The 9821-nt window shown below is 64.4% G+C and overlaps 2 protein-coding genes across 2 annotated transcripts; one reads left to right on the top strand and one right to left on the bottom strand.

Moving 5' to 3' along the window:
• Nucleotides 1-24: 24 nt before the first annotated feature.
• LOC147525787 (histone deacetylase 5-like) lies at nt 25-5077 on the top strand (the record flags this gene model as incomplete). Its single annotated transcript, XM_086631013.1, is given in 19 exon segments — nt 25-108; nt 167-305; nt 408-414; nt 416-455; nt 555-662; nt 1682-1697; nt 1700-1736; nt 1817-1832; nt 1834-1905; nt 1997-2116; nt 2219-2319; nt 3149-3177; nt 3180-3266; nt 3346-3374; nt 3376-3480; nt 3698-3704; nt 3707-3781; nt 4593-4729; nt 5000-5077. Coding segments are annotated over 19 exon segments (1287 nt in total), but the record flags the coding sequence as incomplete, so codon positions are not given.
• Nucleotides 5078-7375: 2298 nt separating this feature from the next.
• Nucleotides 7376-9821, bottom strand: G6PC3 (glucose-6-phosphatase catalytic subunit 3). Its single transcript, XM_086631018.1, has 6 exons — nt 9597-9821; nt 9193-9299; nt 8558-8648; nt 8122-8240; nt 7834-7975; nt 7376-7732 (listed from the first exon to the last, which is right to left on the bottom strand). Exons 1-6 carry the CDS (start codon nt 9812-9814, stop codon nt 7381-7383), a joined length of 1029 nt encoding a protein of 342 aa, XP_086487144.1. The 5' UTR covers nt 9815-9821; the 3' UTR covers nt 7376-7380.

Raw genomic sequence — 9821 nt, 5'->3', positions numbered from 1 at the left:
TGAAGCACCAGTGCGCCTGCTCAACACCACCGTCCACCCGAGCACGCCGGCCGCATCCAGAGCATCTGGTCCCGGCTGCAGGAGACCGGCCTGCTGGGCAAGTGTGAGGTGAGGCACCCCGGGGCGGGGGGGGTCCCGCTCCATCCTTTAGGGCGGGGGGGCTCAGCCCTGCACCCCCCTCCCCAGCGCATCCGGGCAGGAAGGCGACGCTGAGGAGATCCAGACGGTGCACGCGGAGCATCACGCGCTGCTCTACGGCACCAGTCCCCTCAACCGCCAGAAGCTCGATGGCAAGAAGCTGCTGGGTGGGTGCTGGCTGGGGGCAGGGGACACCCAGACCCCCTTTTGGATGTGGGGGTCCCCATTGACCCCCCCCAACCCCATCACGGCGCTCCTTGTCCCCCCAGGTCCATTGGCCAGAAGACGTACACGTGCTGCCGTGCGGGGGCATCGGGGTGAGTACGCGGTGGGTGGGTGGGTGGGGGGTCCCGGGGCTTGGTGTGGCCCCGCTGATGTGTGTGCCCCCCTCCCCGGTTGCCCCCGTCCCGCCGCAGGTGGACAGTGACACGGTGTGGAACGAGATGCACTCGTCCAGCGCCGTGCGCATGGGCGGTGGGCTTCCTGGTGGAGCTGGCCTTCAAGGGGCCGCTGGCGAGATCAAGGTGAGCCGGGGAGGGTGGGGGGGGCCTTGCACGTGGACCCCCGGCCACCCGCACGCTCGGGGTGCACGTGCTTCCTTGGGAGCAGCACTCGTGCATGCTTCTGTGTGTGCTCAGCTGGGGGTGCGATGGCCCTTGTGCAAGCGCGTGTGTGCACGCCGTGTTCTTGCACGCTGGGCTGGGGGTGCGCTGATCGCCGTGCACACTTGCTTGTGTGTGCACCGTCCAATCCGTGTGCATGCTTGGCAGGGATGCTGATGGCCCCTGTGCAAGCTTGCATGTGCATGCACCGCTCTCGTGCACGGTTACCGTGCTCTTGTGCACGCCTCCTTGGGTGTGAGTGATGGTCCTCAAGCACGTTGCACGTGTGTGCTCACCTGAGTGTGCGTGACAGCCTTGATGCACGATTTGCACGTGTGCCCTGTCCTTGCCTAGGTGTACATGACGGCACGTGTGCACGTGCACTGTGCTCGTGCGCGCTTACCTGTGTGCATGATGGTGCTCAAGTGCACTGACACGTGTTTTGCACTGACACCGTGTACGCTTACCTGGGTGTGTAACAATCCTCATGCACGCTTGCGTGTGCGTGCACTGTCCTTGTGCATACTTGTGTGTGTGTGTGCATTGCTCGTGCACCTGGGGGGGTGATGGTCCCTCAGCACACTGTGGTGTGTGCACCAATACCGTGCACACTCACCTAGGCGTGCATGGCAGCCCTTGCACACGCTTGCACGTGTGCAGTGTGCTCGTGCACGCTTACCTGGGGCTGTGATGGCCTCTGTGCAAGCTTGCACACGTGTGCACCGCTCTTGTGCACGCTTGCCCGTGTGTGGTGGTGGTCCTCGGGCAAGCTTGCACACGTGTGCTCACCCACGATTGCACGTGTGCCCTGTCCTTGCCCAGGTGTACACGATGGCGACGCGTGTGCGTGCGCCGCGCTCGTGCGTGCACTCGCGGTGCACGTGGCAGCCCTCGCACACGCGTGACCACGTGCCACACGTGTCCCTCTGTGTCCCCCGCAGAACGGCTTCGCTGTCATCCGCCCCCGGGCCACCACGCCGAGGAGTCCGCGGCCATGTGAGTGCGTGGGGACCCCCGGCCAGGGTGGTGGGGGCTGCGGTGGCCACCTTGGCGCTCACCCGCCTCCCCCCTCCAAGGGGCTTCTGCTTCTTCCAACTCGGTGGCCATCTCGGCCAAACTGCTCCAGCAGAAGCTCAGCGTGGGCAGGATCCTCATAGTGGACTGGGTGAGGGGGACGGGGACCCCCCCTGGGGTGTCGGGGACCCAGTGGGGCCGGTTGTTGGGTGGGTTCCCTGACGCTGCTGGCGCCCCGGCAGGACATCCACCATGGGAACGGCACCCAACAAGCCTTCTACAGCGACCCCGACGTGCTCTACATCTCCCTGCACCGCTACGACGACGGCAACTTCTTCCCCGGCAGCGGGGCGCCCGAGGAGGTATGGGAGCAGGGGGGGCTGTGGAGGTGTGGGGGGGGTCACCCCATGTCTCCCCTTACCCCCGCTGCGGTGGCAGGGGGTTCATGCCTGTGCTGTGCCCAGGTGGGCAGCGGGATGGGAGTGGGCTACAACGTCAACATCGCCTGGACCGGCGGCGTCGGAACCCCCCCCATCGGGGACGTGGAGTATCTCACTGCCTTCAGGTGGGGGTTCTAGGGGTGGGGTCCCTGTGTCTGGGTGGGGGTTCTGCATCCTGGGGAGTCCCTGGGTCCTGGAGAGGGGGTCCTCATGCCCTTAGGGGGGATCCCTGTGTCGGGGGGGGGGATCCCTGTGTGAGGAGGGGGGTCCCTGTTCCTGGGGGGAGCTCTGCATCTTGGGGAGTCCCTGTGTCCTGGGGAGGGGGTCCTCATGCCCTTAGAGGAAGTTCCTGCACGCTGGGGAGTCCCTGTGTCCTGGGGGGCAACCCCATGTCCTGGACAGGGGGGATCCCCATGTCCTAAAGGGGTCCTGCACCCTGGGGGGACCCTGTATCCAGGGGAGGGTTGCTGCACGCTGTGGGGAGATCCCCGTGTCCTTGGGGGTGGGATCCCCATGTCCTGGGGAGGGGGTCCTTGCACCCTGGGGGGGGTCCCTGTGCTCTTGGGGGGAGGTCCCTGTGTCCTTGGGGTGGATTGCCACACTCTGAGGGGGACTCCCCTGCCCTTGGGGGATCCCTGTGTCCAGGAGAGGGGGGTCCTTGTGCCCTTGGGAGGGGGTCTCTGCACCCTGGGGAGTCCCTGTGTGCTGGGGGGGGTCCTCACACCCTTGGAAGAGATCCCCATGTCCTGGGGAGGAGTTCCCCATGCCCTGGGGGGCAATTCCTGCACCCTGGGGAGTCCCTATGTCCTGGGAGGGGGTTCTTGCACCCTGGGGGGGGTCCCCATGTCCTGGGGATGGGTTGTGACACCCTGGGGGTAGGATCCTTGTGTCCTGGGGAGGGTCCCCATGCCCTTGGAGGAGTCCCTGTGCTCAGCCCTGACCCTCTGCCCCCAGGACTGTGGTGATGCCCATCGCCAACGAGTTCTCCCGGACGTGGTGCTGGTCTCGGCCGGCTTCGATGCCGTTGAGGGTCACCTCTCCCCACTCGGCGGCTACTCTGTCACTGCCAAATGTGAGTGGGGGTCCGGGGGTGTCCCGGAACTTGTTGTTCCACACCCCGCCCCACCCACCCACTCTCGTGTGTCCCCCAGGTTTCGGGCACTTGACGAAGCAGCTGATGATTGCTGGCGGGCGGCCGGGTGGTGCTGGCGCTGGAGGGGGGGCACGACCTGACGGCCATCTGTGACGCCTCGGAGGCCTGTGTCTCTGCTCTGCTCGGCCTGGAGGTACGGGGATCACCCATGATGACCCCCTCACAACCCATGGGGACGCCCCCTGCCACCTGCCAACCCCCCCCAGAGCACAAGACATTGGCCTGTGTCGTGCCTCAGTTTCCCCTGTGTTGATGGGAGGGGCTCCGGTCCCGTCCATGCTCTTGAGGCGGGGAGGGTTTAGGGGTGCTGGTGGCGGGTTTAGGGGTCTTGATGGTGTCCTGCTCCCCAGCTGGAGCCCTGGATCCATCCCTCCTGCAGCAGAAGCCAAATGTGAACGCGGTGGCCACCCTGGAGAAGGTCATCGAGATCCAGAGTGAGACCCTGCGGCCAGGGACGGGGGGCACACAGACCCTGCTGGGGTCCCCAGGGGGGGTCCCTGGAGCTGTCCCTGCCACTGGGGGCCACGGGAGGGTCCCTGGGCTGATTCTATCACGAGAGGGGTCACTGAGGGGTCCCCAGGGTTGTCCTCGCCATCAGGGGATCCTCAGTGGGTCTTTCCCTGCCATGGGGGGTCTGGGGACTGTCCGTGTCCTGGGGGGACCTGGAGGGGTCCCTGGGCCTGTTCCTGCCGGGGGGGGGGGGAGCCAGAGGGATCCCCAGGGTTGTCCCTCCCATGGAGGTGCCTAGGGCTGTCCCAGCCATGGGTGACATGGGGTCTCCTGGGATTTTCCCCCACCATGGTAGTCCCATGGTCCCTCCTAGATCGTCCCCACCATGGGGCTCCTGGGGGTTTCCCGAGGCTGTCCCTGCTGTGGGGGTCCCAGGGGAGGTCTCCAGGGCTGTCCCAGCTGTGGGTGGCACTGGGAGTCTTGTGGGACTGTCCCCACCATGACAGTCCCATGGCTGTCCCCACTGTGGGGGTCCTGGGGGTTCCTTGGGGCTCTCCTCACCATGGGGGTCCCATGGGTCCCCTCGGGGCTGTCCCCTCCATGGGGGGTCCCCAGGGCTGTCCCCTCCTTGGGGGTCCCAGGGGAGGTCCCCAGAGCTGTCCCAGCTGCAGGTGACACTGGGGGTCCCTCAGACTGTCCCTGCTATGAGGGTCCTGGGGGTCCCCCTCCGGGTTGTCCCTGCCCTGGGGGTCCTGGGGGTCCCAGGGGCCGTGGCCAGCGCTGCCGGTGCCGCAGGCGAGCACTGGGGCTCGGTGAAGCGCTTCGCGGCGGCCGTGGGCTGCTCCTTGCTGGAGGCGCAGAAGGGGGAGACGGAGGAGGCCGAGACGGTGACGGCCATGGCCCTGCTGTCCGTGGGCGCCGAGCAGGGGAGCGCCGACCCCCAGCCCAGGTACGGCCCCCGGCATCACCCCGCCTCTGCACGAGCCACGCGTGTCCGTGGGGGGATGCGTGTTCCCTTGGGCTGCGCACGGTGCCACGCGTGTCCTAGGGGGGGGGGGGGGTGATGGACATCCATCCCCCCCAAACTGCCGTGTCCCACCCCGAGAATCCCAGGGAACATGGAGGGCTGACGGGGCCGTGGCCTGGGGGGAGCTGGTGCTCGGTGCTGAGCACCGGCATCGCTTGCCTCAGTTTCCCAGCAGGACGGGCCCCGCTCAGGCTCTGCTCTTCCCCTGGCCAGGCCGGCGGAGGAGCCGATGGAGGCTGAGCCCGCGCTGTGACCCGCCGTCCCCCGGCCGAGGGATTTCTTTTTTTTTTCCGTTTCCAAAAAAGAAACACCGAGAAGAGAAGAAAAACACTCAGAAAAAAAAAAAAAATCACATGAAAAAAGAAAAAAAAAAACCACATAAAAATGGACAAAAAAAAAAAAAAGAAATGGAAGAAACCAGGAGGAAAAGCAGAAAAAAAGAGGAAAATATTTTCTTTTTCTATTAAAAAGAGGAGAAAACCACAAAAAAATGTCGTCGTCCCCCCCGCTGGACCCCGGCTCCACGCGGTGTTTGCGGTCGTGTCTCTTGTGAAGCATCGGTTCCACCAGCACCCCCCGCTCCTGCCGCCCCCCCGTCTGTCCCTCCGTCCGTCTGTCCGGTGGGTTTTCCCCATCGCTGCCCCGGCCCACCCCCCCAGCAGCTCCTCTCTTTTTTGGGGGGTTTCTCCTTTTTCTCCTTGTTTCTTTTTTTTTTCCTACTTGTTCCCTCCCCAGCTCTGGTGTCGGCCCCCGCCGTGGGAAGCGATGGGAAATATTTGTGCCTTTAATTAAGTCTTTTTTTTTTTTTTTTTTTTTAATGCCTTAATTTCCCTGTGGTTTTTTGGGGCTTTTCTCACCATTTTCTTTTTTTTTTTTCTTTTTTTTTTTTTTTTTTTTTTTTCCCTTGGCGTCCCCGTTTCAGCGGGGGACGACACGAGAGGTGGGGGCCAAGCCCCGTCCCTTTGTCACCCCGGAGTCGATGGGGTGCCACATCCCAGAGCCTTCGTTAGGATCAAACTTTGGCTGTTCCTAAAGAGAGGGGAGGAAAAAAAAGGGAAAAGAGACCAAAAAAAAAAAAAAAAAAAAAAAGGAAAAAAAAAACCACTTTATTTTCCTGTTATTTCACCAGCCGGAGGGGACTCGAAGTGATTTTTAAAAGAGAGGAAACCCCCCCCCCCAAAAAAAAAACAGAGGTATATAATTTTATTACAGATGTATTATTAATAGTATTTTTTAATGGGTGGCACCGGGTGCAGGTCTCGGGGCGGAGGGGGAGGATGGGGACAGCGCCTCGACTTTGACGTTATTCCGGAGGGGGTTTTGGGTGGGGGGGTGAGGGGGTTGTTCCCAAATTGGGGTGAATTGGCAGAGATGGGGATGAAGGTGTGTCCCCATCACCTCCCTCAGCCCTGGGGACAGCCCCACGGTGGGGGGGGGGGGCTCTGTTGGGTGGCAGTGGCAGCCTGGGACCCTCCTCACCCCTCCCCTTTCGTTGGGGGGTGGGAGTCACAACCCCCAGCGCCCCCATCCCAGGAGGGAGAAAGCCCCTCGTGTAGAAACAACCCACCTCGCGGTGGGGGGGGTGAAAGGGGTGCTGGCCCCCCGGCAGTGTGGCCGTCTTGCTTTGGGCTGGTGGTGTCCCCCCCCCCTCCCCATGTCTGTCCTCCCCCCCCCCCAGCCCTGCCTCGGTTTCTTTTCTGTCCGTCCAGCGCCCGCTCGCTCTCGATATGGTTTTCAGTTGAGTATTTTGTAAGATGTTACCGATGTTCGTCCTTGTATAAATAAAACTGTTTCTGGCAATACCCTGCGGTGCCCCACTGCGTTTGGGGGGGGGGACCAGGGGGGCCCGGGGGTGCCAGCACTTCTCTGTCCTTTCCTGTCCCCTATCTGGACCCAGTTGCTTCATGACTGCCCTGTGTGCCTCAGTTTCCCCACCTTCAGCCTCCATCTGGCCCAACATCGGAGCACAGAGCTGGACCAGCCCGGCTGTGGGGGGTCCATCGCCCCCATTACCCCCCAGCCCGGGCTCTGCCCGTGCCCCCACTTCCCCCCCCCCTTTTTGACGGACTCAGGGACGGCAGGTTGGTAACGCCACATTTATTTGGTTAGAAATGGGGTGGCCCCTCTGGCCACCACGGAACAGTGGGTGTCCTGGTGTTGGGTGGGTCCTGGCCCCTTCCCCTCCCTGCCCCAGAATGGGTAAATCGAACTGGGAGAACTGGGGCAGCTGGAAGGGGGGGCAAGGTGGGGAGGGGGGTGGAGTGGAAGCTGGTACCGTTTGTCGGTGACCCCAAGGCTGGGGCTGTCCCTACGCTGTGTGCCCAGTCCTGCTGGGCACGGGGCACCCCCAGCTGTGCCCCCCACCTGCCCCACATCGGGAGGGGGGTCCTGCTGCCCTGGGGGTGGGGGGCAGCGCTGTTAACGCAACGAGGGTTGAACAACTGGTTTGTAATCCCAAAGTGGGGGGAACAGCAAGTGCCCTCCTGGCCTGGAGCCACCGGTGATGGGCAAAGCCAGGAGGGGGGCACAGGACTCACTGGGACATGGTGGGGACCCCTACTCAGCATGGGGGGAGCCCCGTGGGCGGGTGAGGGTGAGGACGAGCCAGGGCAGGAGAGATGCCACCAGCCAGGGCCCGATGGCATACTTGAAGAAGCTGGCACCGTACCACAGGGTGACGTCTGCCGGCTGGAGAAGGCGGTGCAGACCCTGTATGACCCCCAGGGCCAGCACGGCCCCGGCCACACGCTGCCGGGGGTCCAGCCGCCGCCCCCGGGGCAGGGGGAAGGCAGCGGCCAGCCCCAGCCCCAGGGCACTGCCAGCGTCGCGGCAGACGGAGGCGAAGGGCCGGGTGTCCAGGCGCAGCCAGGCGGGGTCGGAGCATCGTTTGGTGGCCAAGCGGATGGACCTGCGAGGATGGAGGAGAGGGGTGAGCGGAGGGAAATTCGGGGGCTAACCCCATGCCAACCTAGGGGGGCAGATCCCTGGGGCAACCTGCTGGGCACTCACCAGTCGATGTCGATGCCAGCGGCGATGACCAGGTGGCGCAGGGTGAGGGAGCCGAGCAGCAGGGCCAGCGTGGTGGCGAGGAAGAAGCCCGGGGTGCGAGTGGTCGGGGTGTGAGCCTGCAGCCCCCAGCCCAGGGCTGCCCCTGGACAGCGAGGACGGGCATGCTGGGGTACTGGGACGGACTGGGGGATTCGAGGGGAGGGGGAAGGTGCCCATAACACCCTGGGCAAGGGGTGGGTGTTGGGCTCCGGGTGGAGGGACCAAATGTTCCCCCCCAGCCTCGCTCACCTGCCAGGATGCCGCCGACCACCTGATGGGGGAAGTGGGCCAGGACGAAGACCCGCGAGAGCCCCACGGCCAGCAGGAGCAGGGCGTAGGCGCCGAAGGGGCTCAGCTTCAGCGGCAGGCTGGAAGGGTAAGCAGGGTCAGCAGCGGGGAGGCAGCCATGGGGTCGGGCTTGGCACTGCCAGGCACGTCGTGCCAGGCAGGGCAGGTGAAGAAGGCAAAAAAAACCCAGCTCGGGGGGGCTTTGCAGGGGTCTCCAGGACAGCCAGAGCTGCCAAGGCAGAGCTGTGTTGCCCAGCAGCTGCCTCAATGGGAGGGGAAGCTGTCCTTCCCACCCCCTCCACAGCGATGCCCCCTGGGCAAGGGTCCCGTATCCCCTCCCTCTTCCAAAGGTGTTTTGGAGGCTTCCAAGCGCCGGCTCCTCCATCCCGGGACTCACCTCCTGGAGCGTCGGGACACCAGCACAGTCAGGGCGGTGACGAGTGGCCAGAGGGCTGCCCCCACGATCATGCAGTGGCCGGACGGGCTCCCTGCAAAGAGGAAGCACGGGACGCTCGACACGGTGGGCTGGGGGGAGCGTGCCCCGGGGGGGGTGAGTGCCTGAGGTCACTGGGATTGCTGGAGACACTGGGATCAGCTGGGGCTGCTGAGCCCAGCCCTCAGCCCCAGCCTGGTGCAGGGGGCTCAGCTCGAGGATGAGGATGAGGATGGAATGAGCCGGTGTCTGTGGACGACGGTCACCTGCCCAAAAGACCAGGCAGGGACGCGGGCTCTGCAGGCGAGGGAGGCGCTCCGCTCCCTGCCGCCGGCACTCTCCCGTGGGTTTCCTGGCCCCGGAGCTGCCTGCGCCGCGTGCGCTGTGCCAGCAGCCATGGTGCCAGCAGCCGTGGCGCCCAGCCTGCTCCCTGCCGCTCACTGACAAACGGCTTTCCCGCTTGGAGGGTCCTGCCAGCCTGGCAGCAGCCTCCAGCCGCAGTGTGCCCATCCGGACTGGCCCTCCCGGCTCCTGCAGCCCCTCCCTATGGATCCAGAACCTGCTGGAGCTGCGAGGAAAAGCTTTCGCCCGTAACTCACCCGGGCCTGTTTCGCAGGAGACCGGGAACTGGCGCAGCGCGAGCGGCTCCTTGCTGGCGAGTCCGGACTCATGGAGCCACCAGAACGGGCGCTCCCCAAACAAGAACCTGTTGGAGAGAGAAACCACAGAGCAGTGAACGGCCCGACGCCTTCACTGCCCATCCCCGTGGATCTGAGGGCTGGAGCTGGCAGCGGGAGGGGCAGGATCCCTGCCAGTTCTCACAGCTCCTGGGCTTTTTTTCTGCTGTGAGTGTCTGGAAGAAGCGTTACTGCGGCTTGAAACTCCGCGTGATTCCGGTGTGCCGCAGGCAGGGAGCGGCACGCGTCTCCGTTGTGTTTTGGCTCAGCCCTCGGGGTGCCACCAGGCGTGACGGGCACTCCGTGACTCCCGGCTCCCCTCTCACCATTTGAGGACCACGTTGAGCCACTCCGACACCAGGCCAATCCACAGCACCGACACCCCCACAGTGCGGTCAAGAAAATAGGCGAGAGGGAAGCAGATGGTGAAGATGGATTTGGGATCGGCCAGGGAGGTCACCGAGATCCAGAACTTTTCCAGCCAAGGCGGCCCGGACTGCAGCACCTCTGCAAAGTGGATGCCAGCAGTGTGCAGGGCATCCATGGTGCCA

Source organism: Tauraco erythrolophus, unplaced genomic scaffold (assembly GCF_009769465.1).
Source record: "Tauraco erythrolophus isolate bTauEry1 unplaced genomic scaffold, bTauEry1.pri scaffold_71_arrow_ctg1, whole genome shotgun sequence".
Lineage (NCBI taxonomy): Eukaryota > Metazoa > Chordata > Aves > Musophagiformes > Musophagidae > Tauraco > Tauraco erythrolophus.
The sequence above is the reverse complement of the archived record's forward strand: the minus strand, read 5'-3'. Positions and strand labels throughout refer to the sequence as shown.

What these genes read in the sequence shown, in the direction of transcription:
- G6PC3 (XM_086631018.1), bottom strand. Translation starts at nt 9,814, where the DNA reads ATGGATGCCCTGCACACTGCTGGCATCCACTTTGCAGAGGTGCTGCAG. An exon ending in CTCAACGTGGTCCTCAAATG is followed by an intron (nt 9,300 to 9,596) that starts GTGAGAGGGGAG and finishes TCTCTCCAACAG; the next exon opens with GTTCTTGTTTGGGGAGCGCC. An exon ending in GCTGGCATCGACATCGACTG is followed by an intron (nt 7,733 to 7,833) that starts GTGAGTGCCCAG and finishes CCATCCTCGCAG; the next exon opens with GTCCATCCGCTTGGCCACCA.